Source organism: Cyclopterus lumpus, chromosome 15 (genome assembly GCF_009769545.1).
Source record: "Cyclopterus lumpus isolate fCycLum1 chromosome 15, fCycLum1.pri, whole genome shotgun sequence".
Classification (NCBI taxonomy): domain Eukaryota; kingdom Metazoa; phylum Chordata; class Actinopteri; order Perciformes; family Cyclopteridae; genus Cyclopterus; species Cyclopterus lumpus.
In genome coordinates this window covers 18,209,894-18,236,794 of record NC_046980.1, presented here as the reverse complement: position 1 = coordinate 18,236,794, position 26,901 = coordinate 18,209,894, and the positions used below count along the sequence as shown (strand labels likewise).

Sequence of the window (26,901 nt, the reverse complement as noted above, 5' to 3'; positions counted from 1 at the left end):
CACTTTTTGCCGTTATACATTTAACGTTATCTCCCACAAAAAAGATCAGATCGACTTCAATCTTCTTTCCAGGATGATCAGAAGGCCTTGAGCAAGATTATTCATGAAACGTCGTTTTCACCCACTCACTTGTCGTTAAAATAATTCCAATAAAATCCCACTTTCTGTTTTTTGTTATGCTAGAGACTGTTGCTTTAACTAAACCAATCTTTCCAAAAATAATCACGCATGATGCCAGTCAAGCCCTGAACACATTTCCAAGAAGAAACATTCAAAATTGTCATTGGAACACCTACTAAAAAAATAAAATGACAAGTTTTAGACACTAATATTTTCTAGCTATATGAGTTTCGATCAAATTTTTTCCAGCAAACCAGTGGTGCAGTGAGATAAAACACATGACTTGAGTGTGTGAGTCGTGTGTTCAAATCCAAGCTAGGTCAAATTTTTTCATCACTTTTTCTTTTTACCTTTAATTTACATTACGTGGTCTAGACTTCACGTAGAGACACATGATGCATGTATCTGTTCACATTCTCAAAGCGCCCCTACTGGCCAAAACAAATAAGCCTAAAAATCAGATTCACATGAAAATTACACAACATGGTCTACACTTCACGTAGAGACACATGGTGCATGTATCTGTTCACATTCTCAAAGCGCCCCTACTGGCCAAAACAAATAAGCCTAAAAATCAGATTCACATGAAAATTACACAACATGGTCTACACTTCACGTAGAGACACATGGTGCACATTCTCATTGCGCCACTTACTGGCTCAACTATACTTGCTCGAATCTGCCCCAAACTTGTCATGCTTGTTACAAGTCACGGCCTGAGGATATCGACAAGCTTATTTTCACTCGCAGTCGACGCGCCACCTACTGGTGAAAGAATATTGGGGTTACGCGACAAACAGTAAAACGTACGACCGGCGGCCCCGCGTTCTCGGCCGAGCGGGTCGGCGTCCCACCGGCGCCCCAGACTGCCGCGGGTGAGCGAGGACCCGTTCATTGCTGCTCGCAGCTTTAATTCGTTGTTGTTTTTCTAGTAAAACCTTACAACTGCAGATTGGGTGTTATTCATGTTCTTAAGTAATTAATGTGCAAGAGATTCTTATTATAAACCAGATACAGGACATGTGACTCATAAAGTCTAACCAAAAATTACAATAGTTCTTAAAAGCAGGACAGGCCTGCATAAAGAAACATGTCCTATCAGGATCTAATTTTCTGAAATTAGCATTACTTTTTAACATTACTTTTATTACAGTAGTGCAATGAGTGCTGTGTATTGCTCGACGAAATCAATGTCACGTGGAGTGTCTGCATCTTATTCACATTATGGTAAAATCTTTAGTGGAATTAAGGTCTTTAAATCAAAATTGTTACACCACCGAGCACCTTTTACATTACATTACATGTCATTTAGCTGACGCTTTTATCCAAAGCGACTTACAGTAAGTGCATTAAACCATGAGTCCAAACTCAGAACAACAAGAATCAAGCAAGCACAATTTTTTCAATAAAGTTAAACTACAAAGTGCTATCAGTAAGAGCCATTTAAGTGCTACCAAAGTGCTAATACGGCGCTACCTTCCCTATTCAAGGTATAGTCGAAAAAGTTCAGGATTGCCCTTTATATGTTTATTCCTCCGAAGCCGACTTTAAAAAATACAGGGTCTTTACGTCAGCGGCAGTGGTTTATTATGATCGTTTCAGTGGTCTCTCTGTGAAAATGGCAATGTGGAAACATGTGTAGACACTCGCAGTATGTGTGCACAGGCGAGTGGGATTACCCTGCGAGCGATGCGGGGGTTCTCAGGGTTGTCTTTGACGGTGATGGTGAGTGTGTACTCAGCCACTCGCTCTCTGTCCAGCGGTCTGTTCACCTGCACCACACCTGTCTGACGGACACAGAGAGGAAGAGGTAAGCAGCGAGTGTGTTCAGGCATTCTCTCTTGATACAACGGTGTAATGTATATTACATATTCCATCGCTCTGCTACCAGTATATGACTTTTTAACGGCCCTCCTCGAAAGGTCATGTATGTGTATACTCTGTGATATATACTTATATACTATATAAACATCTGCTGATTTGTAAATATGTCTGTAGCACCTGATGCGATCAAATCAGGGAGCAGCTAGTCACAAGACTCACACTGCTTCCCTTTCCCATCACCTGCTCCACTTTCACCACTTCAGTGAGTCAGATGTGTCAACTCAAAGAGTAACTTAATAGCGGACTGACACTTTAGTGTTTCGCTGCCACCTCTGGTCGAAAGAGTCCATCCCGTTTTACGTGTGACCACGTCCAGACCGCACATACTCCTTATCTCACCGTGTCGTTGATGTAGAAGGCTCCGTCCTGGTTGCCGGCGGTGATGTTGTACGTTAGCAGGGCGTTGCGTCCGCTGTCTGCATCTCGTGCTCGGACCCTGGCCACAGAGGTGTGTATGCTGGCGCCTTCACTCACGCTGGTGTTGTAAGGTAGGTTCAGGAGGACTGGGTCGTTGTCGTTGATGTCTCGGACGTTGACCCCCACCACCACCTGAAGAACACACGCCAAGACAAAAGTTAAACTTTTAACTCACTGTGCCACACACCTCCTCTGAAACCCATCAACAATGTTCACTAAGCAGCTTTTATGACATGTTTTTAAAACAGTTGCTTATATTTTAACCTGCCCCAAACATTTAATGTCACAGCATGTACTGACCGAAGGGTCTTTTACAGATGTATGTTGAACTGGCTCAATGACCGACATGTTGAGAGCTGGTCATCTGTGCTTCTCAGTAAAGCTATGAGCTTTGTGTGTGTGTGTGTTATTGTATCAAGAGGCCCACCGAGCTGTTGCGAGATGGGCTGCCCAGGTCTCTGGCTGTGACAGTGATGTTGTAGAAGCCTGTTGTTTCTCTGTCCAGCTCGACGTCCTTCCTCACCCGCAGCTCGCCCTCCACTGGAGAAACCATGAACTCATCTGACAGAGAGACAGGGACAAAAGGCTCAGAGACCCAAAGTGAGGATATTTAACAGCAGATGACTTTCTCGACAGAACAATCCGGTACTAACTCTGGAGATCTCCACTGGTGATACTGTACTCCACTTTGCCGTTAAGCCCAGAGTCTTCATCACTGGCTCTGAGAGTCCAGACCCGAGGTCCTGGCTGGCCCTCAGTCACTTCGAAGGGTCCCTCAAAGGCTCTGGGAAAAGTGGGTGTTACATCGTTCACATCAAGGACATTTACCAGCACCTAAAGGAAGGAGGGAGAGGGATTTTAAAATCCGTTATGAGATAGGTGGCTATGACATGTACACTGTGAATGGCAGAAATGATGAACATCAAAAAGTAGCCAACTTCACAGACTTGTGAATTTCCTTGTGCAGACTTCACTCGCATGGCTACCTCTACAGCTACTGTATATCCCCACATCGATACAATTGTTGAAGGTAACAGAAGGATTTCCACACTTAAAGCTACTACAAGGAACTTTCACTTTGTGTTCATTTTGAGGAAGGTGCTGTTGTTTAGTCCCTTTAGAAGACAATAACCAGCAATATGTCCCGGCTCTCCAGCAGCATGGTGTCGGCTCTCAGGTCTCTCACTGGAGTCTGAGCGGAAGCAGTTTCTGGTGAACTGAGTCAGACTGGTTGCACAGATGAAAAGCACTAAGAACGAGACAATCGTCTTGCTGTTGGTCTCGTTTAGTTATGTAGCTCAAAGAGGCATCGGTATTACATTGAGATTTCATAACCATGTAAAAGTTCCTCACAGTAACTTTAAGTTGGACATACATTATGAACTTTTGTGTCTTGATATTCAGAAGCAAATCTTCATCATACAGTTTTAATCTGCATGTGAAGTAGTCACAATGGGATGTAGAAACATCAACACAATTGATGTGAAAGTTTAAGAATGTTTTTGATTTAAGTTTCTGCATTTCATCTTTATCTATTTTATGTTTTTAAAATCCCAAAAATTCTAGGACTTCTCCTGCAAACTGTTTATGTACAGATTAGAACAAATGTATTAAGGTTGCAACTGAGAATTATTGTTTTCAAATCTTTCCCTTTTCCCTCAATAAATCCCTTGACTGCTTAGTTTATAAATGACTATTAAACGTTTCCAAAAACCAGGTTGATGTCTTTGAACAGCTCGTCTTGCCTGGGCAACAGTCCAAAGGTCGAAATGATTTAAAATTATATGAAACAGATAAAAACAGCAACTCTTCACATTGGAGGAGATGGACGCAGCAAATATTTAGCTTTTTTTGCTTCATATCTGAATAATTGGTGAACTATCAAAATTGAGAATTGGTTTTCTGTTGACCGACTACTTGATTAGTCAATTCATTGTTTCACTCTAAATTGTTTAATGTTAGTTGTCAGAGTCAAAGAGTGTGGTGCATTTGCATAATTACAGTTGTGCTGGATGTCAAGCGAAGAGCAGGCTGAGGACTCTGGTCCGTAGCAGTGACGACCAGCGCATAGTTTCCTTTGCTGATCTCGTAGTCCAGCTCCTTCACAGCTGTAATTCTCCCCTAAAAGCACGGACACATCATACGCAGGTTATTGTGTGTGTGTATTATGCAGAGGCAACGCAACAGTGAAACATGTTTCATAGTCTCACCGTGAAGCTGTTGATATGAAAGGTCTGGATCAGGTTTCCTTGAGTGATGGCGTATCGCAGGGTGCCGTTTAGACCCTCATCTGGGTCGATGGCTGTTACTGTGGCGATGGTGGCACCCACTGTGTCTGGTCCCTCGCTCAACACCGTGACATACTCCTCCTCGGGAAACTCTGGGGCGTTGTCGTTCTCATCCACGATGTGAACGTAGATGGTGGTTGAGGTCTGCGCGGCAAAGAGAGGGAAACTGTCAGCCATTCCAGTAAGGCTTAATGGAATAAACTCCACTGACAATGTGCGTTTCTCTTTGTCGTGGTTTGGTATTTTGAGAGGCCCCCAGAACCCTTCTTAAGATAAGATGGAAACCTTTGAGAGGTCTGCACCACAGGTTGCACCTTGTTTTGTCTCCTCCCCGATGACGTGGGATACACAGTGCAAGGCTGGCTGGAGGTTATTGGTTAATCTCACATGCCGTGCCAAAAGCTTCTCTGATCAGCTTGTGATCAACAACATATTCAAGTGAGGACAACTGGGGCTCATCAAGTCATTTATGTATTCCTCTGTAAGAAGATTGACGTGAAGTACAAGTTTCTACACCACTTTCCCAGCGTAAGGTCAGCAGGACCTGAAGTGAGTGTTAATTTGGATTTTGTAGTCCGGTCATTATGTGAAAAAATCCCATGGGGATGTATCCTCGTTTTAGAGAGCAACAGGCCATGCTATCCTCATGGGGGTGGGCAGAGAAAGAGAGAGAGAGAGAGAGAGCGAGAGAGAGAGAGAGACTGACAGCAGGGGGAGGAGTGTGTTGTCACGTTGCTCTCGCATACAAAGACTGGACTCCAGAAGGTGAACTGGGAGAGGAGACTGTCAAGCCCTCTGCGTTTAGAGAACGTTCAACAGTTAGTTGATGAGAACTTGACTCCAACACCAGCTGCTACTCTTGTCCTATTTTCTTTGCTGAACATCAGACAGCCATGGAGCCAGGACGACCCTCCGTGTGGAGAAAGAAGAGCCTGTTTTGGTTATGCTCCGTTCTGTGTTCGGCATCTGGAGGTAAGCACGAGGACAGCAGCCTCCTCCGGGACTGTCGCTGCTCGGCGCGTGTGAACTTGTTATAACAACTCAATTCAACGATGCGGAACGATACTTGTGTTTAAGCTCGCGACGAAAAGTCAATCGAAACGCACGAGAAACCAGAAGAAACAGCTAAAGTCACGTTGAGTGTAAAGTATACATGTAAAGCCAGCCATTGACTTTCAATAGCAACGTGATGCGTCTGAGGGGCTCGAGGTTCATCTGCAGTTGTTCCTTTTGGTCCCGTTGCTATGTGAAGAATAGAAGAATTAGTCACGTTCACATTGCTGGAGCGTGACGCTTTCCAGTCTCCATTCGCTGCTGCTGTTGTTGTTTGGAGACGGAACATCTGGCCGGAGCTGCTTAAAGCCCCACCCAAGGAACGCTGAGTGGGGCGTAAAGCCACTTTATAGCCGGCTCTTTTAGCCTTTAAAAAATAGCCGCAAATTGCACGGAACCGGGGACGTTTTTAGACCGACGAGTCTTAAAATGGCCAGCAATGCAAACAACTCTGCGCACATAAAGTTAACCAGGGGAACTTTCCTAAAGCTGCGTGCGCCTGCATGTGCGGGGACATGTTGGTGACCTCTACATTCAATAACTAAACCCCCAAATGTAAAGAAAAAAACAAGTTAAAGCCATTTTCATGTTATCGAGGGGTCTGTAATCAAATGCAGGATCTTTCCGCCTCGGGTCTTTGGCATTGCTTGACGTTTAGGAGGAGACGGGAGCAGCAGCTGTTGCCTCCGGGGCGCAGGGTGCTTCTCTTCAAACGCCCCGGAAACCTCGCACAGGTTATCGCGTTTCGTTCACGCGATAAGTCCGTCAAAGGCCACTTTGAGATGTTTTATGAACTTTTAGGCGGACCCATCCTGGACAAAAAAATATTATTTTATTTTCATTTATTATTCAAAACATGTTTAGAATTTAAAATGTTGTTTTTAAAGTATATCGTGTTTTGAAATATTTATGCAGGAGTTTAAAAGTCAGCGGCTCCAGTAAAAGACCTGCTTGGCCGGTCTAACTTCAGGATGGCACAATATCCTCCCTCCCAGCCCTGTTGTGTATTTTTTGTTTTGAAGTTTCCTTCCTCCTTCCTCCACTGCCAATAATGTGTTTCTCCTCCACAAAACTCGACTTGGGCTAAACAGAGCGATAATCAGGGCATCAGTCCTTTCCTCTCAGTCTAGATAAGCATTTAGCTCCCCATGGAGGACAATCTCTGACTTTCTGTGGCGTCACCTTTTTAATGGTCTGACAAACATTTTTAGCTGAGATCTTGGCATCGGATGTTTGATATGCAGCATGTATGACAAGTAAAGAGTGCCTTAAACGCCAGTGGCCTTCATTTCATCCAAGGATGTGTCTCCCACACTGATTCTCTCAACAGCCCCAGGACACAGCATTGACCTTCACTTATAGAGCATTCACTCTGCTTCTACACACAATAAACAGCAATTTATGTGTAGAGATCTGAACTATAATAGAAACACTTTTGAAAATATCCTTAAAGTATGTAAAGCATGAATTGACCCAAAGAGGAAGGACGCAGGAAACCTAGATAATAATAATGTCATACATTTTTTATTTCATCTGCATTGTTCTGCAGCTAAGTGAAGAAATGATGTTGTAATCGTGTTTATGAAGCTGTCGTTTCACCACCATTTAGTTACGTGGCTCAATGTATGAAGTACATTTAGAGGAAGAGGACGGTTGAGACTGGGACTGAGAGTATCCTTTATTTAAACAACACCTACACAAACAAGTTTATCCCTGATTGGCTCACAAGGGAAAAGACACAGTAAATTACTGTAATAAAATGTCATGGATCCCCGAGCATGACCTTCCTCACTGACCTTGAACCACATCCCTGTAGGACTTGGTTGGGTCTGAAGTGCCACATTTTAATACTTCCTGTTGCTGAAAAGATGCTTTATGCACCTTGTCGCTAGAAGCTTCAACTGAAACTCCAACACTTTCTTAGTGGGTGGGGGTGTGTGTGTGTGTGTGTGTGTGTGTGTGTTTGTGTTTGTGGAAGGACTAATCTGGGATCCTCCTGCTGGTTTCATTAACACCCTGTAATGGGCTGGATAATCATTACCATTACAGTAGGTGTGAAAGAGGGGGATTCTTGTGTGTGTGTGTGTGTGTGTGTGTGTGTGTGTGTGTGTGTGTGTGTGTGTGTGTGTGTGTGTGTGTGTGTGTGTGTGTGTGTGCGTGCGTGCAGCACTTGTACAAACACAGGTTGAGAACTTGCAAGTGAAAGGATACCAGATTTTCCAGTAGGGTATGTTCAATAGTCCGTGTTGTATTCACACCTCTTCAAAACACAAGAAGAATTAGATATCTTGCAGAAAAGTAGTTCAAATTGTTAAACTCTACGAAGGCATGTTTAATTAAATCACAATCGCTCGACTGTATGTCTGAATGTAAGAAAGCTGTCAGATGCAACATATCCTTAACAGGTGGCATTCAGGCTTAAAACAAAGGAGGGCCTGTTTCTGGGCCCTGAGGGGCTATCAGGATCAGAGAAGGAATCGTAGATCCATAATGGAGCCAAAACACAGATGTCTGGTGTAAAGTGAAAGAAGTCCCGTCTGTTCCAGACACGGGGCCGAGCTTGCTATCAGTTTTTACCTGGTTGCAGGCACATCAAATAGGGCTCAGAGAGTGCTGACACTGTGGTAACCCCACCCAATTGATACAGAATATGCCGGAAATCCATCTCCACTAGTGTAAATAAGGCTAGAGAAACCAGCAAAGAGGTCAGGGAGGCAGGCGGGGTGGGTGTGAAACAGGAGAGGAGAAGGGCTTCCCCTCCTATTGTCCTACCTTGCGGGCCGGAACAGCCGTGGGGGGGGGCAGTTTCACTTTAATCACCCTTGCTGGTTTTCCTATTGCTACCGAGTTCAGTCTTGCACACACAGGAACGTGGCATACCCTGCACTCTGTGGCATACACAGGATGCACACATGCCGAGTAGACAAACACGCACAGCTAATCAAATGGCAGCGACTGTATTTCCCATCCGGCAGCGTGTAAACCAACTACTATCATGCCGATATTGACATTCACACTAAAACTATTTATGTGCTTCCTCATTTATGTTCTGGCTGATCCAAAAAATGCTATTGCATGATCTATATGCTGCCTTCCCAGGAACATAGTGGTTGAGCAAAAAAACAAACATATTAAGTTAATTGTTGAATAAATGGTGAATCACACAAAACTGCTGCTCTCCACGGGTTTAAACGTTCAGTCCAAGCTGTGACGGCCAGATGGAACACACCTGCAGTGACACATTACTGATTGGGGTATGGGTAGAGATGCAACCTGTTTCGAATGATCAGCCCTTAAAGAGCCATACAGCAGCAGCTGTGGCCCTTCATGTTCAGCTTTAGGCAGTGAGGAGCCAGAGAGGAGGAGGAGGAGGAGTGGGAGCCATGTTCCCGTAGCAGGACAACTTAGGAAGGAAGTCCACTCCTCAAACCCTGGCACCCACCATTTATCCTCCAAAGAAACACACAGATTTGACTGCAATATGATACACACTTGCATGCGTACCTCTCTTCCACTGCAGTCCACCCCCTCCACATACTACACTCACTAACCCGTGGCCTTCCTGTCTTCTTCACAGCGCTGAGCACTCTTGGATGCTGAAACACAATCTGTTACAGACAACGGATGGTAGGGATCTATTTAGGCAGACAAAGCCAGAGTTGTCCTGTTGTATTACATGCTGGGTAGATGGAGAGCATTCATTATGCGTGCTGATGCCGCTGTGTAGTTTCTGCATTGTTTGTTTGCTTTTTTTGTAGGCATTAGAGAGTGGATCAGCCTGAGGATATGATTGTTTTGTTATGTTATGGCAATGAGATAATCATTCAGTCCACACATTAAATAGTCCCTCTATTGGTGCATTCTACCAATGTACTAAGCAGTACATTGGTAGATGTGGTTTGCTGTGTGAGTATGCATTATGTAAAGTTATATCCCATAGCTGTCTTTTTCATTTTGTCGAACAGCCATTTCACTGCAGTCACCGGGTAACGATACCACACGATAGTCAGTGTCCTGTATTTTGCAGAGATTGATCATAGCGACACAATGGTCAGATTTCTACACTTTCACTAGTTTGATGTCACGTAAGATCCTGTATACATTGCATTGTATCTCGCTCTGTAACTGTCTGAGAGGAACAGGCAATTAAACTCCCACAGGAGGTTAGTATAATTTGACTTTAGCCAGCAGACTATGTGCTATCTTTAACCACAGTACGGATAAATACAGAACAGGAAACAAACTGTGCTGACCCAAAACGCACAAAAACTAAAGACGCATATAGTGTGCAGAAAAAGGCCATGGTAAATCTTCTGGCTCGTCTGGCTATGAGTTGTTTTTACACTCCGGTTGTTTGTGCTTCGACCACAAACAACCGAAAATCCCACACTCATCTGGGATTTTCCAAGACAATATCCTGTTTGATGTGTCATGCAGTTTCTGATTATTACTCTATTGGATTTTGTACCCTCAGAAAGACTTGCTGCCACTGCCATCAAACTAAACATGTGACTTGTTTTATTTTTGACTAAATACACTCACCTCTTTCCTCTGGCTCATCTTTAGGGATTTTTGTTCCCTGGGGTTGAGCTTCTTAAACACTTTCTGTAATTTCTACTGCATACAAATCCCACCTCCTTTACTCTGATAGGCAGGCAATACTTTATCATCTCTAACCTACAGCCTTTGGCTTGCGGTGGTCCATAACCAGGAAGGAAGGCCTGTCTGAAGGTCTAACCCAGGAAACATAGGCTGATAAGTTATATTTGTTACTTACTCTCTACCATACTTGTTTACTCTCTCTAGGTAAAGGCGACATGTCCCACGCGCACTTCACTCTGGGTGTTTCGGCCCCCCACCTGTACTACACCTGTCCCGAGGGTGCAACCGTCAAACTGGTGTGTAGCCAGAGAGGTGCCACCTTGCACCCCACCGATGTCCTGAGGCGTAGCTGGCTTTTCACGCCCCACAGCGATCAGCGCTGCATGGGACGGACAGGCCCACGCCATACTACCGTTGGTCATTCACATGGCAACCACAGCTCGCCGTCAGGGTTGCAATTTGGATCGGCACAGCATAACTTCTGGGTGGTTCTGCAGAACGTGACCCACTCTGACCAGGGTCGGTACTGCTGCATGCTCCTCGACTTCCAGCTGGAACACAAACACGGCGCCCTCGTGCAGAAGCCCCACAGCCACGTCATTCTCCAAGTTACACCACGTAAGTACATCAAACATGTGGGCGTGAATGTGTGTTAGGTTGTGTATCAGGCTCTCCTCCTGGGCCCTTGATCGTATGTAATGTGGTCGACAACATCGGGCATAAATGTCATACACTGAGGTGAATGGTAACAGGCAGAAACCCAAACCAATGTTACATTGTGATATACTGCATGTGAGAAACCGTGCCTTCGTTCTCTTTCCAGGGAGAAATGGGTCTCAAGACTGCACTGTCTGGGATTCAGCACCAGCTGGAGGTATGTCCCCATATTCAGGCCTTCAAAGCCAATGAATGAGTAGCCAGTTATTCCGTTTATTTACCTTGCAGTCTCTCTGTTGCTTCCCCAGGCTCTGTGCCAGTGGCCTTGGCCATAGCAGCCTGCATCTTGGCCCTGCTTTCTCTGCCTCTTATTCTGGTGCTGGTGTACAAACAGAGGCAGAGCGCCCAGTCGAGCAGACGTACGTACTACCGATACACACAAACAGGCAAACACACACATTCATTTCCACGTCCAATGCTGCATACTTGTCTCACACTGGGTCCCCAATAGTTTTTTTTCTGACACATATTTCCTGTCTTTGAGGAGGATTAACTGTATTTCACACAGTAGGAAGCGCATTCACACTTGATCTATAGTGTTCCGCTCTGTTTCAATTCATTCACAATGGCCCATTTCCCGCTTCCTCTCTCCCAGGTGCACAAGAGCTGGTGAGGATGGACAGGTACGTTTTCCCACAGTCCGCCTGGCAGCTGGTTTTATAAGCCAGCTTCAAAACACAGCTGGTCTTTAGAATAATAATACTGTTTACATGGATATCCCACCATGAAGTGGCCAAAACATTTGATACACAATAGATAGTTTCAGCCACAAAACCTGACTAGACCAAAGCGGTTCGGCGGATAATTTCCATGAACTAAAGATCTACAAATAGCTTCAAAACATCAATGAACCATTACTACATTAATTTGGGGGCATACTCTTAATTACTGTTCAACAAAAAGGACTTCAGCCCAGAATATTGTCTGTCTTAACACTACATGTTATGTTGTGTGCCACTGGAATACTTTATAGCACACAGGGAAACAGATTTATCGCTCACAACAGGGACACTTCCTTAATTCATGTGTATATACCATTTTGGTGCAGTATTATCCGTGCATTTGAGTATTGAAACCCTGATTACTGTTAGAATACAGAAAGTGACGCATATAAACATTCTAAATGTCTTGAGCAACAGGTGAATGTTGAAACTGTTTCTTGGGTCATACCGGCAATATCTTACTCATCAGTCTGCTTCCCTTTCTTGTGTGTGCGTACGTGTTTTCAGTGAGGCTCAAGGCCATGAGAACCCTGTGTTCCTTGGGGGATCGCCGCAGATTAAGACCCGCACGGTTTCTCAGATCATGGCCAGGCAATCATCGGAGACAGGACGCCACCTGTTGTCTGAGCCAGGAACCCCCCTTTCTCCTCCCGCACACGGGGATGTATTCTTTCCAATAGAAGGTGGGACACACACACACACCCACACCCACACCCACACCCACACACACACACACACACACACACACACACACACACACACACACACACACACACACACACACACACACACACACACACACACACACACACACACATCCTGACAACAGCAACTCAAACTACAGGGAACACAATATTCCGGCCATGACAGAGAAATTGATGCAGGCTTATTCAATTCAATTTCAATTCAGTTTATTTTGTATAGCCCAATATCACAAATTACAAATTTGCCTCAGAGGGATTATGTATTGCACAAGGACATAGCTCTGGAAGTAGCGATTTCAAAATGTAAGGCTAGTATGGTAAAATACTTTGATGAAATCAAAGAACAACCATGGCTGTGTATTTCTGCTGAAACATCCTGTGTGCGGTCAGTGAGGGAAACATTCTGACATTCTTGTGCAAAATTGCATCCTCACACTCAAAACAGCTGGGTTGAGTCTGATGTGACTAGAACATTTTCTGTGTGGGGAGTTTAGATTCTCCCCCAAACACCAGTGAAACAACTCCTTATGCTGTTACCCTCTGAATTCTTTTCTTTCCTCCCTCGCAAGTCATTCACAACCCATCGGCACTCCCATTTAACAGTAATGGCTCCTTCAGCCGTTCTCTGATTCGACTTGAAATAATACTGAAACATTAGTTACGGTGAAGAGGTTCAACCCTGAGTGTTTTTCTACCTGTGCAGACATTCCAAGTATACTGAGGTGGATTTCCCAGTTTCCTGGCACGACGGCCTATGACAATCCAGGGGAACGGTCAGAACTGAACCCTTCTACTGAAACCCCAAACCATCACATATGTTATTCCTATGACCCATGGAAAAGTCTCAGAAACACTTACTGGTGCTCGTTCATTGACAATATACTGCATGTAAGACCTCACTAGCATAAACAGAAAGTAAAACTCAGCCACACTCGGTGAGTCCTATGAGCTATGCTGCAGTTGTGCCCAAATATAATTCTGGTAATGTCACTAGTGGGAAAACCTCTGTTGATAACTGACAAATTGAATATGCATTTTAGATTACAGCCCTGTTCCTCCTCTAGAGAGTGCCACGAATATTGATAAAAACCACCTCCAACCCCGATACTTTGTACACTTGTCACAGTGGATTTTCCTGTCAGAGCTCATTTCCTTCAGTAGTCTATGAAATACGCGGCCCGGTTTCTTGTTGGAGGTTCCGTGTTACATGGATGAAAGGCACACTTCAGCTTCCTTGTTCATCTTTTTCGGACCGCTGACCTTTAGCTGAGAGGAATTTAACCAGCAGCAGTTCCCTGTTATCTTCAACATGTTGCAACTCGGGCTTGAGGCCTCTTTGTTCTGCTTTTTAATGGGTTTACAGCAAAACACATTTTATTCTGAGAAATATATCAGTCTCTCCGTGTGCTTGTTCTAATCTATAGAGTGGGAGGTCTGGAAAAAGAAAGGCTGTCACGTCTTCCGTCTGCTTTCTTTGGGCAGGAAGTTCAATTAACTCTTTGATGTCTGAATTTGAGTGTCTGCACACAGACATGAAATGTGCAGTTGTGCTGGTTAATTCATGGATTACCTGCCATCTTTTCTATGCTCTCAATAAACTTGCACTGTTCTCTATTTCAGACACCATCCTTGAGTCTCCAGACTTCCTGCAGGTTTAATGGGGTTGGAACCTCGTTCTTTGCTTGAACTGCTGACCTGGAAATAGTCCTGCAACTCCTTTCCTCTTCTTTCTGCCTCCAGAGTGACGTTGCCCTTATCAGCTGTCTCACAATAACGTCTGCTGGGATTGTCGTCTGTACATTGTCCGGACTGCAGGAGGGAACGGACTGCCTTTTTTAATTCAAAAATGTTTCACCTGCAACAACAGCTGGAGGCCAAAAGCAAACTTTTGCTTGTGTGCACTTGTGTGTTGTGGCGGGGTTAGGGTTGGTGTGTGATGTTCCATCTGCACACTGACAACGACTCCTGGACCAACAGGTGCCAACTGCTTGAGGTGAATCCAAAGGGCTGAGCGTGGGGGTCCCACCATTTAATGTGGTGGTATGTTAAGAATGATTAAACAGTTTCTGTGGACTCAAGGGCTGTTTTCACACTGAATTTATTTTGTGCAGTTCAAATAAACTAGGGAGCTTAGTTTGGTTAATTTGGGCTGATGTGCACTTTGTAGTTCAAACCAAAGACCTGCATTCTTGCTCTGGTTCGGTTGGTTTGTGGTGTGAATGCAAAGCAGACCATCAAAATCGTCATGTGAAAGAAAGTGTACGGCAATCATTAAAAAACCTAACTGTTAAAGTTACATTTATGATCCAATGATACATTTGCTTATGGTTGTAACCGTCATGGAAACAATCTCCCATATTATGACATTACACCATGGAAGCATTGTTGATAAATATTTTTTATCGTAAACTTGTTTTTTCCCTGTAGTTCTGATAATGAAGGAGTTTCTAGTCCTTGTGACATCATGTGAACACGTCTCACATCAGTTGTATTACGACAGTGGGAACACAAAGTGGGCTGCAACCAAAAGAACCGAACCACCGTAATGAAGTGCTTGTCAGAGAAGTCTCAATATCCTTGTTCACGTTGAGTCATTTGTTTTCATGGCATTACACTGTTCCACCGAATCAAATCCACTTGGCCTCCGCTTCTTTTCTCTTCCCTCTTTGCTACCTCAGTTACTGTCAGCTCTGCTGCTCTAAATACTCTCCTTCCTTCCTGTACTCTCAGTGGCCTTAAATATATATGCACAGGAGTTTGTGGAAGTATTTACAATTCAAAGTTAATTCAGAATAATATGTTTATTATTTACTCTTGAATGTATCCTTACAGATTCTTGTTTAAAACAACAATCCTTTTTGCTCTGGTATCATCTGTCTGGTTTAAATTCATAGGATGTGTATATTACTGTTCATTTCTAAAAATGTTGTGTGTGCAATTTTTGTGCGTGCAATGTTAAAAAGTAAATACTATTCAGCACGTGTGGAGGAATGGCATTGGAATGTTAACCAAATCGTATCAAGGTCGACTGAGACAAAATGAGAAGTGATGGAAATAGTGTTAATAATTATCATCAATAATTATAAATTAGGCTGTGTGTGACTGAGAGGTCACTGGTGTTTTTTTTTTCATATTGAGGTTAAATGTGAAATCATTTCCAAATGATATGTAGCAGGTATATAGACAGGGTATCATGTATGTTTATTGAGATTGAAATACTTTGATAAGCAGTCAACCTCACATGTCTTATGTTTGAGTATTTGTGTTTTCAAATGTGCCTGTATGTATGTATATATATATATATATATATATATATATATATATATATATATATATATATATATGTATGTGTGTGTGTGTGTGTGTGTGTGTACGTGTGTGGTTGTGTGTGCGCATGCCTGTGTGTGTGTTCTCAAATTTCGGGTTACAGTGTCAAGAATAGCTTTACGGTCTGGTTTAAATGTGTGTTTGTATACTTGCATGCCATTCTGCATCGGCATGTAATTGTGTGTTTTGTACTGTAAAAAGCTTCTATTAGACAAATACACAGAGCAAAGCTGCAAAAGCATATTGTTTCTGTTTATTGCATTGCAATTGGTTGTAGCTTGTATATTAAAGTGGAGCTCTTAAACCTTAAAGCTGTGTGTCTAGTCTTTGAAATCATTGTTCCTTACAGCTGGCAGGTCTCCAAAACTATCACCACACTAGGACGTGAGGTACTTGCTGCCGAGGGAGCCATTACAGATGGAACAAGGTTGTTCCACTTGTTTGCCTCTAAGATGGTGGACACCAGAGGGAGACTGGCATTGAGGGGAGAAAATGATAAAACAATTGTAGTATTTTGTTTTAGTAGAGGAGACAGAGAGCTAGATGGGAGGAGGTTATGCCTGGTGCAGGCCGTCTCCTCTCGTCAGTGCTTTTTTCCACAGTCTGACATTAGCTATGAATATCTTGTATTTACAGGAACTGCATTATAATAGGTTTGTTACCACCCATATTTCACTGTGACCTAGACAAGCTCAGTTCAAAATAAATAAAATACAGGCCACATACAGTACAACAACTGACTGCCAGTTGACAAGTCATCCAAGTGTGACACATAGTACATAACCCCTTCTAGCTGTGCACAAAAGCAACAGCACACTTCTTCCTCTTTTTGGAAATATGACTTGTGGCTTTCCTGTTTACCAACGAAGGTGTTTCCTGTACCTTCAGAGCTTAACAGAAGATCAACCAACCATGTCTTTAAATTTGCTGTGCGGGCTATGAGCAGACATGAGGTCTTACAATGTTGAATATCTAACTTGTACTTTATCTTGGCTTGAGGCCGGGAGACAAAGAGGCAGTAAACACACATCTGATAATGATTGTTTGTAGTTTCAAAAGAGGGCTCGGTAAGAAGATGTGATGCTGAATCCCCCAAAAGACCAACTTCAGTTACCCTTTTGTAGAGGCATCTCACTGCATGAAGAAGGGTGTTTAAATATAAATATATATATACATATACACGCACATTCTTTTATATTATTGCAGTATGAAGCATTGACATAATAAAGTATCATGTAGTTTATCTGGTATGTGTTGCACTCGTTTCTGCTGCTGTGCCTTGTTTCTTACCGACAGAGGCGGTGTGCCGTCATCTTCCACAGTGACAGTGAGTTGATACTCCTGCTGGCGCTCTCGGTCGGGAGGGGCGGGCCGTGTCACCATCTCTCCTGTCACGCGGTCCATGCGGAAGGTCAGGTCCTGGTTTCCAGCAGTGATGTAGTAGAACAGCATGGCGTTGGGACCGATGTCTTCGTCGGTCGCTATTACGCGGAGGACAGACGTACCTCCTCCGACATTCTACAATTTACAACACAAAAGAGGGCTTATTATTGACTACCGATGGTAGAATAAAAGGCACAACTCTGACTGAATAGGTAACATCGCAAATTATACCAGTATGCTGTTCAGCTTATGTTCATGAACTATGCATACAAAATGGTCCTTGTGCCTACCTCACTTATGCTGACGTTGTAGCCCCTCTGGCTTTCAATAACAGGTGCGTTGTCATTGACATCCAGGATGTTGATGGTGAGGGAGTGGTCTGTGTATCTGGGAGGTGAGCCATTGTCAATGGCACGCACCTGTAACAACAGACACATGCATTGTATACTAGTTTGCATCTGGACATAAACACACACGGGGCACAAAGAGATCAGGCGTCTTCCTCGGTGCTTCTACATTCAGTCTCGGTGCTTTTGTGAAAATATCTTGTGTTGGGAGGCAAGATGCCATGAGCTTTCCTGTGAAAATACTGAGTATGAATATGTGATCAGAAAAACACACGTTATTTGTATGGACCAAAACTCACACTATTATACATTATATTGTGTCAAAGTAAGTCGGTTAATTTTTTTTTGTTGATGAAACACATGAAGTGTGACACAGGACTATTCATTTTAGGCTGAGGTTTAAAAAGTAGTCAGGGCTGGGTGTATGTGTACATATCTATCTAGATATGTGGTAATAGATGCTGACTGACCTTCAGTAGGTAGCGGTCTACTGACTCTCTGTTCAGAGCAGCATTGACAAAAACATCCCCGTAGGTGTGGTTCACTGTCTTGATCTTGAACACATCCTCCATGTTGCCTGCTACCAGAGTGAAATTGATCTGAGGGAGAGTAATGAGTCAGAAGGAGGCAACGAAAAAGGGGGAGAAAAAGACGGCCAGTGAAAGAAGAAAGAAAAAGTGACATTATAATAACAGCTTGGGTTCAGTCAGAAACTCTAATCAGCTGCCCATAATTTAAAAAATAGTTTCATAATTGTAATTGTCTGTGTAGGTTAACTCTTGAATAATCACAGCACAAGCTACAGAATGAATACGCAGCTCAACTAAAACCTCGGGGAGTAACAGAACCAATAGCACACAAAAAGGCAAGAAATGCCACTGAATATACCATCAAGAAAGAAATGAAGCAATTATAACTGACAAAAGAAGGCTGTGTCGGTGGAGAGAATAATCTATACAAGGAGGTTGTAAGTTAAAGTTTAAACGCTCATCATGCTGTTAACAACAACGTGTTGTAGTCTTCAGCGTGTAAAGTCGGTTGTATAAAATAGTCAAACATGTGGTGCTGGTCTGGCTTCCTGAAGATAGTTCTTGGAATTGTGTGTGTACCAGAGCAACAACTAACCACGGTAAAAGTTTTAATATGTGCAAACATACATGGCCAACAGCTGATTCATTCATCATATGTTATTGAAATATTTTTGAAATATAGCATGATTTTACTGGAGGAACATTTTTTGTGCTGTAAAGTAACGTTGTTTAGTGGTATAACGGTTAATGTGCTATTATTTAATGTCATGATAATAATAATAGCAACAGCAATAACAATACTAATACCACCACTACTACTAATATTTTTTTTATAGAGCCTATTTATGCATAAAATGAAACACAAAGTGCTTAATGTTAAGTTACCTGTAATGTTAAGGCAACATGTTGTAAAAGCTTGTCTTCTTGGCAATAGTCTTTTGTAAAAAGAATCCGTCAAATGATTGTTATAATGTTCTGTTAAAAAGATGACGAGAGATTTGTTTATTCTAACTGTCTCGATCCTTTATTCTCACCAGTCCGTTTAATCCAGCATCTTTGTCCCTTGCCAGCACCATTGCCACTTTTTTCCCCATGGGTGTGTTCTCCAGGACGTCAACTGAAGTATCTGATGTGATGTCAAACTCTGGACTGTTGTCATTTTCATCCAGAATGGTGATTGAAACCTGTCAAGATCAATATACAAGCTCAATAACTTGCAACTCAACGAAATACTTACCTTTGAAATTAATCAAATCCCAAAAATCCGATATACTGCAGATTAATACATTTCATGTTGCCTTTCATACTCTAAATCATCTTAAAAAAAAAACAGGAAGTCTTACCTTCTGCACTTCCAATGAGAGATGCAATGAATAAAAGAGGAATGCCATTAAGTTTTCTACAGCAGACAAGACACAACACATGCAGTAATAAATAGAATGCTGTCCACGACAAGAAGAAAGATAAAATAACACAATTCAGGATGAGGCCTACCACGGTGGAGTCTTTTTTAGGTCCTCCATCATCAGCTACAACAGTCAAGGTGTACATATCCCCCTTCTCTCTGTCCAGCTGGCCTGTCACAGTGATGCGGCCCTGAAGCATAACACACATCAGCATATATCTCTCTGACAGACAGTGAGCAAGGACATAGACTAACAGCTATCATAAAAAAATGTAATGAAATCCCCATTTCTCATCTTTCAAAGGAATAAAATGGCTTCAAAGCAAGCAAGCTCTTTGATCAGCTTACAGTCATGCAAGCTTAAATCACAGGGAAAGAGGTGTTATTGAATCAATCTGCGGCTGATGGATGCATCTTATTAGACAGAAGGCGGGTATAGTCTGTGCTCATATGGTCGTTGACCTCTCCTCCCTTGCCCCTCCACTCACCGTGATGCTGTCTATCTTGAAGAGGGCCAGAGCTGCAGGCGACGTGTCAGGGTCGAAGCGGTAAGTCAACTGATTCAAGTTGTCGGCTGACTGGGCCTGCACCTGGACTACCTCTGTCCCTGTGGCGACGTTCTCGCGAAGCAAAGCCTCGTAACCGGCGGAGAAGAAGGCCACGGCCTCGTCCAGCTCATTGAGCAGCGTGACATAGACCGTGCAGAAACCTTGGTGGAACGGGGGTGCCTGGTCAGTAGCCGAGACATTCATCAAATAGGTGGTCTTGGTCTCGTAGTCCAGGTAGTCCACAGTGGTGACCAGGCCAGTGCTCACGTCCACAACAAACTTGCGGTCCGAGCCGGACACGAGGGCGTAAGCAACAGCTCCACCATCACCTGAGCAGGAAGAAGGGAGCTGGTTGGTACGAAAAAGTCTAAAACAATAACTTTAAAAACAAACCAATACAGTTTCAAATCTTGTAACATTGTTACACTGACGCCATAGTGCAACGTGCAAACCTCCATTCGGTGTTATATAAAACTGTTCTGTTGCCTGTGTTATTGTTATTTCAGTTTCAGGCCAGATCTAATGTTTTGGAAAATGTATGTCACAGCACCAAATGCATCAGAAGGTGTCTCAGAAACACTTAACACCACAGGAAGTGGATAGAGGAAGTCTGCACTGTGGAGCAGAAGTAGCGATTTAAATGGCAGTTACAGTGAATGTTTTTCTTGTGCGTGCACATGTGATGTACACGATACACATGTTGTGGTTTAGAGGACTGATAGTCCTCTTTGCTGTGGCCCACGCTGGTGTCAGGATTGGTGAAGCGGTAAACAACGACCTCGTGCAAGTAGGACGTTTAAAGCCACGGTCAGCAAAATGTCTCTTTCTGTTTTAAGGTACGAGGATACAACCTGATACATGAACTGACACCCAAGTCAGCCCCCTGTGCTCCCCTCTCCTGACGGATCTGAGACTGGACTCACCAGTGTCAGGGTCTGTGGCACGCACCACAATCACGGAGGTGCCAATGCCAGCGGTCTCCCTCAGGCCCAGACGGTTGTATTGTTGCTGGGTAAACACTGGCATCTCGTCATTGGCATCGTCCACATATATGATCACCTGCAGGGGGAGACATTTGCGGCACATCAACTACAATGTACTTTTTGAGAAATACTTGTACTCTTTGAGAAAAGGGCTCGTCGTTTTAACTGTTAGGTAGTGAGTCATAAATAATATAAATCTGAGTCCCACTGAAGAGTCTGGATCCTCTGATGTCCACATTTGAAGACAAAATCTATCAGAATGGGGTCAAAAAAGCCAGCCACATTTATTTTCCATTTCTGTTTATAAATCTTCCTGCTCTGTTATAGACAGGACCAAACTACTGTTAAATAAGTTATGCTGCACATTTCACACAAGGCATGAGGATGTAACTAGCACAGGTTACAGCATCATCCCCCTCAAGCTACCCTCCTCTTCCTCACCCTCACGGAGCTCCTCATGCTGCCCTCATCACTGTTGTAGGCCACCACTTCCAGCACATGGGAGCTGCTGGTTTCTCTGTCCAGTGCCCTGAAGCCTCTGGTCACCAGTCCAGTCTGATTGTCTATGCTGAACAGATTGTTGCTGTTCCCTACACACACACACACACACACACACACACACACACACACACGCGTGCACACACGCGCACACACACACACGGCAAAGTGAGACAAAGCAAGGGATGTCTACAAAAACACCCATTTTAGCAAAACATTTTAATCTAGTCTCTGCCAATTGGATGAGACAATTTAAGTTGCCTCCAATGCGAATTAACTTTGTCATTACTGGTATGTTCTAGACTGCATCTAGACAAGAGAAATTGCCGTGGAAACAAGAGTAATTGTCATACCTGCCCTCAGGCAGAAAAGCTTGAATCACTAACATTTAAAAAAAAGTTTTCATCCAATTTGAACAACTGGATTAACAAAATAAATATAATGATTAAATATAGTGCATCTTGGGAGCCTGTTCTTTCGATGCATTTGTTTGAGAGAAAGGAGACCGCGTGCAAAGGCCTTTTGGGAGGGAAATCACAGTGCTGCAGCACTTACCGGTGAGGATCCTGTACAGAACTCGGCCGTTCTCCCCCTGGTCGGCATCCGTAGCTTGAACCTGCACAGACAAACACAAGCATTCAGCCTGTAGAAAACAACTTCACAGGGACACCAAGCTTAAACAGCGTGTTAAGAAAAAACACCCGGCTGTTTACAAGGTACCACAAAAGGGAATGCTAAAATATGCAAACCATTATGAGAGAACAGAGAAGTTGGGTTTGGTAACCAGGGAGCCCATTGCTCAGCTATCTGAGCTCTGTCGCGTGTTCATTCCTATGAAGTCACAGGGCAGAAAGTACATTTCATGCACATTTTTATTTAATCAATGGTTTCTACAAACAGATGGGTAAAAGAATCCCTATTTTGTTTCTCATTCACCACACATCCACTGGTGCCCAGTGTCTTGCCACAACAACCTCAACATGGCTTGGCAGTAAGGCTATGATGGCCAGAAGCAGCCCAAAAACTGAAACCCAGGACAGACAGCACGGCTCCGCAGTGCACAAGATAAATAGTGGAGCATGCTGGGCTGCTGCTGAATGGGCCATGTCATAAGACTGACTTCTGAATCCAGAAAGGCGCAGAGCCGCTGGCGCTGGATGAGGCTCACTTCATGTCACACCCCGCTCCTCTGTGGCTGTCAAAGCCCTCTGGAGGTGCCCACAAAGTGCATATTCAATCACATACAGAGACACACACTCAGGCGCACACACACACACACACACACACACACACACACACACACACACACACACACACACACACACACACACACACACACACACACACACACACACACACACACACACACACACACACACACACACACACACACACACACACACACACACACACACACACACACACACACACACACACACACACATTCTCTCTCTCCCTGCCCTGTCTGTTCTCCTGTGTGCTCTCTCTCTCTTGCTCTCCCTCTGAAGAGGGGCCCAACTTCAGTCTCATTAGCTTTATAAAGAGATGTGGAGAGAAGAGGAGAAAAAGGAGGAGAGGGGAGGGGGAGACGGGAGAAAAAATAAGGCTGGGGGGTCAAATTGGGGAGTGATGAATAGGGTATTACACAGCGGACTGCACCACTTGAGCCTAAAAGGGGGTGTATAAAGTATAACACTACATTGCAGAGCCAGATGTTGTAAGTGTAAGCATGTGGAGAGTAATCACAGAGAGATTGCTCACTCAGCTTCTGCACGGCTCGGGAAACTCACCATTGTCTTTGGCTCCCGAGGATTAAAACAGCAGGGAGATATTTCTCTCGTAATGCTGTCACCCACATTCCCCCCCCTTGTTGCCCTTTTCCTCCCCAGAGTTTCCCCCTCCGTCTCTGGGAAAGCAGCAGTTTAAGGGGGGAAAACAAGTGTGTGAAGCCAAGAAACAGGTCTGACCTCAGTTACTGGAACTAAGCAAGGTGCTGTTTTAAAGAGTCTCTAAAGTGTGGGTGTGAGTATACATTTTTTATGGGTTTTAGTAAAAAATGACTAAAGTCAGTCTGAAGAAGAAATGTTAATTGCTTTGCACCTTAGTTAGTAAACATAATTAAATATTTTCAAATCTTAAGATCCTAAGATTGCCTACCATCTCATGAATGTCTCTTACAATCTATATTTTATGTCTGTCTTTTGGAATGAAACTCCAAAAATCCAGAGCTGGACATGTGAGCTGCTTGACATGTGCTTGAGTAACTTCACGTTGTCTGTATGTGGAGACTGTTTTACATTTGGTTTAGTATTATTAAGGCTTATCTGGAACGTAGATTTAAATATTAGCAAACAGAGGCTGCACACCTATGATCTGTTACTGCATTCCCTGAGTCATATTTGTATTCCACAAAGTACACAATACAAAGAACATATGGTGTAAAATACCAATCAATAAACATCTAATATGCATTTTGCAATTATGCTATTAATACATGAACTTTACAGACACATGGGAATAGATTGGACAAATTGTGCTGGTAAGGAAGTTAAGACATCACTGTTTTAAAACTAGCTGAGCAGTCAGATCTAAAGGAGCAACAATGTGGAGAGGAGAGTACCTTACAGCTAAGCTGCCAAGCTTAGGAGCAGCATGCCTAATCACCAATATGTGCAGCACAGTCTACAGTCTGTGTTGCTGAGAAAGAAAGTTTGTGTTTCAATAGCTGTGTGTGTGTGTGTGTGTGTGTGTGCACATGTGGCATATGTGCTTGGAGGCGCTGACTAATGAACTGACTCTCTAACGAGCCATCCTGCTCCACTGGCCTTTTCACAGCTTTCCTGGCATTTGGTCTTAAAAATAATTTCACGTCCCAATGTGTTTCCCTTAAACCGATAAGCCATGCTTTGTCTCCGCTGAATTAAGGACGATGACATTTACAAATGTTACTATGGTGAAGATGGGGGCGCACAGAATGGGGATAGGGGTATAATTGGAGACCAGGCTAGAAGAGGTGGGTGCATTGCATTTTACAAGGGGTATTTTAATAAACCCAATTTGTTTCACACTGAAGAAAGACTGTCAAGCATTGACTGTTTTGTAGTCCTTGATTTAATAGCTATATAAATGCCGCAAATACCAAACACATCTCCATGTGCATGTAGGCGTTTCCATGTATATTTGTGCACAAGTGCGCTTAAGTTTGTGTTCATTTATCATAAGCACTTGAGTGTATGATCCCATAAAGCTTGGTTACACACACACACACACACTAATGTTGTTTTCTCCATCCAGAGCCAAAGACAACATGAATGCCACTGAACCAGATTCCAACTTCACCTCGACACTGTACACAGAAAATGTCACTCTGTCCAGCCTGACGGCTACCACCGTCTCTCCCACCAGCCCACTGCCTCCCTCCAATTCTTCAGACGTCCTCGACCCAGAATTCACCATCATGGTGGTGCTGGGCTTATCGCTGCTGCTGGCAGGGTTAGCCGCCTTCCTGGCAGTGTGCCGGCCTTCGGAACAGGACGGTGACTCTGAGGCGAGCTGCAGCCCTGGCGAGAGCTTGACCCGTGGGGGTAGTCGGTCCAGCGAGCCCCAGCTCAAGGTGTGGAAGAGGCTGGGTTCATACCGCCGTTCATTCAACATCTCCTTCAGACGACTGCCCCATCGTAGGCCGTACGAGCGTGAGAGTGCACACGCATCCCAGCCTCCAGCCCTACAGACGCCGCGGCCAGAAACCAGCGCGGAGCCCTCCCTCACTATGCCTTGTCTATTCGACTATGTCACGGAAATCTGACTCGAGGACAGGCTGAGGGCGGACTGACTGCTTCCCAAAGCAAGTGATACACTGTATATCTTCGGCTGGTGCTACGGACATTATTGATAACTGTTTGTAGTTTGTTGTAACATACTTTGAATGTTTGGTGGGTGAAGTTTGCAATAAAACATGTGACTGATCATTTTCCCATTATATATATATATATATATATATATATATATATATATATATATATCTATATATATATATAGATATATATATATATCTATATATATAGATATATGGAGTCAAAACATTATTTCATCCAGCAACGACTCAATTTGATTAAAATTCTCTTTGATGCATCATCAAATTCACTTTCTGCACAAAAATAAATCCCTTTGATTTAATTACATTCACATTTTTTTCCAAGCAGAATAACTGCACAGATATAATGCACAGGAATTGTACAAAAGTTCAGGCACTAGTTCAAACAATGACTTCTATTTTCGGGGGCAAATTCAAGAACTATCATTTCTCTGCTTCACACTGATAATTGTGCTGATGCAGAAAACTGCATCGTGGAGTAATTAATGTGCATTAAGACGATTTGTGTTATAAAACACAATGGGTTACCAATACAGTCAAGACAAATGCATCCTGAGCCAAAAAGACATCTCTCTGTGACTGATTCTTTGTGTTTTGTGATTATTGCTCTCAGAAATAAAGTGACTTTTGAGTTTAGACAGATGAGACTACAGTTACCAGATGTGTTTGGCAGTGATTGGGGTTTTCTACCTGGAGGATGCTGGTTCTTTGGGGCACGCTCTCCAGTACGCTGGTCTCGTAGCTGTTTTGTAGGAAGATGGGCCTGTTGTCGTTGACATCCTGCACCTCAACAAATACAGTAGCTGTGCCCGTCCTCCGGCTGCCCGCTGGACCGTTGTCTATGTGCAGAAGCAGACACATTCACAAACACATCAGTTGCGATCATTCAGGTTAATGCGAAATTTAAGGGGTGACACCCGGACAACTAAAAATACTTGCTTTCATTTCATGGCTGTGCATCTCACAGGCTAAGGCCATAAACATATTATTACGACTCATTACAAACTGGTATTGGATTAATATGTTACTTTAAACAACCGAAACCAAAGATAGCTTGTTATAAAGACGTACAACAGGGACGTTGGCTCACTAAAACGTGGGTAATTTTCAGCTGCTTATGAATTAGAACAATACTGTATGTGTAATTCTGTTCTCGGGCACAGGTTTACATTATCTCTGCCTCTTCTCACCCTCAGCAGATAAGCCACCCTGACTCAATGGTTTCCAAAACAGGACAAAAGTTTTTGTTCTTTCTTTTTAAACGGGAACAAAAGCAGTTGAGCAATAGTCTGAAATCACTGCAGATGTGCAGGCAACACATAAAATACAAACATGGACTGTGTACAAATGAGGTAAAGATTTCCTATCATTATAAAAATGACACACCGATAGCTTCTACGACCAGCGTGTATGCTGCCTGGGTCTCTCTGTCTAGGCCGACCACAGTCCGAACAACTCCGTCTCTGAAGCCCACGCTGAATTTACCGTCCTGATTACCA

General features: G+C 43.5%; 3 protein-coding genes across 7 annotated transcripts in view; 2 read left to right on the top strand and 1 right to left on the bottom strand.

Annotated features, from left to right (window-relative positions):
- The window catches only part of cdh23 (cadherin-related 23), a 40,649-nt gene extending 18,185 nt beyond the window's left edge, over nt 1-22,464 (bottom strand). Inside the window, exons 1-17 of one of the 4 annotated variants that reach the window (XM_034551447.1) lie at nt 22,278-22,464; nt 22,084-22,144; nt 21,472-21,620; nt 20,971-21,106; nt 19,988-20,376; nt 19,589-19,690; nt 19,438-19,440; nt 19,129-19,278; nt 18,035-18,163; nt 17,508-17,636; nt 17,125-17,352; nt 4,632-4,853; nt 4,423-4,542; nt 3,075-3,255; nt 2,849-2,982; nt 2,344-2,553; nt 1,800-1,907 (exon numbers count right to left, since the gene is read on the bottom strand). In XM_034551447.1, the coding sequence (XP_034407338.1) occupies nt 1,800-1,907; nt 2,344-2,553; nt 2,849-2,982; nt 3,075-3,255; nt 4,423-4,542; nt 4,632-4,853; nt 17,125-17,352; nt 17,508-17,636; nt 18,035-18,163; nt 19,129-19,278; nt 19,438-19,440; nt 19,589-19,690; nt 19,988-20,376; nt 20,971-21,106; nt 21,472-21,620; nt 22,084-22,144; nt 22,278-22,280 (2,454 nt within the window). In that variant the 5' untranslated portion in view covers nt 22,281-22,464. Of the gene's footprint in view, nt 1-1,799; nt 1,908-2,343; nt 2,554-2,848; nt 2,983-3,074; nt 3,256-4,422; nt 4,543-4,631; nt 4,854-8,534; nt 8,683-17,124; nt 17,353-17,507; nt 17,637-18,034; nt 18,164-19,128; nt 19,279-19,437; nt 19,494-19,588; nt 19,692-19,987; nt 20,377-20,499; nt 20,722-20,970; nt 21,107-21,471; nt 21,621-22,083; nt 22,145-22,277 lie in introns of those variants that run through there. The other 3 variants (XM_034551449.1, XM_034551450.1, XM_034551451.1) reach the window with 3 other exon arrangements.
- On the top strand, nt 5,436-16,145 carry vsir (V-set immunoregulatory receptor). Its single transcript, XM_034551454.1, has 7 exons — nt 5,436-5,681; nt 10,569-10,982; nt 11,188-11,238; nt 11,330-11,440; nt 11,677-11,704; nt 12,311-12,486; nt 14,128-16,145. Exons 1-7 carry the CDS (start codon nt 5,603-5,605, stop codon nt 14,163-14,165), a joined length of 897 nt encoding a protein of 298 aa, XP_034407345.1. The 5' UTR covers nt 5,436-5,602; the 3' UTR covers nt 14,166-16,145.
- A 695-nt stretch (nt 22,465-23,159) lies between the features above and the next one.
- On the top strand, nt 23,160-25,489 carry LOC117743708 (uncharacterized protein C10orf105-like). Of its 2 annotated transcripts, none has more exons than XM_034551458.1 (2): nt 23,160-23,544; nt 24,823-25,489. In XM_034551458.1, exon 2 carries the CDS (start codon nt 24,836-24,838, stop codon nt 25,331-25,333), a length of 498 nt encoding a protein of 165 aa, XP_034407349.1. In that variant the 5' UTR covers nt 23,160-23,544; nt 24,823-24,835; the 3' UTR covers nt 25,334-25,489. The 2 variants fall into 2 exon arrangements, with proteins under 2 accessions (XP_034407349.1, XP_034407347.1); XM_034551456.1 differs by having other exon boundaries at nt 23,160-23,550.
- The last annotated feature ends 1,412 nt before the right edge of the window (nt 25,490-26,901 follow it).

What these genes read in the sequence shown, in the direction of transcription:
- LOC117743708 (XM_034551458.1), top strand. Translation starts at nt 24,836, where the DNA reads ATGAATGCCACTGAACCAGATTCCAACTTCACCTCGACACTGTACACA.
- vsir (XM_034551454.1), top strand. Translation starts at nt 5,603, where the DNA reads ATGGAGCCAGGACGACCCTCCGTGTGGAGAAAGAAGAGCCTGTTTTGG. An exon ending in TCTGTGTTCGGCATCTGGAG is followed by an intron (nt 5,682 to 10,568) that starts GTAAGCACGAGG and finishes TACTCTCTCTAG; the next exon opens with GTAAAGGCGACATGTCCCAC. An exon ending in GAGCGCCCAGTCGAGCAGAC is followed by an intron (nt 11,441 to 11,676) that starts GTACGTACTACC and finishes CCTCTCTCCCAG; the next exon opens with GTGCACAAGAGCTGGTGAGG.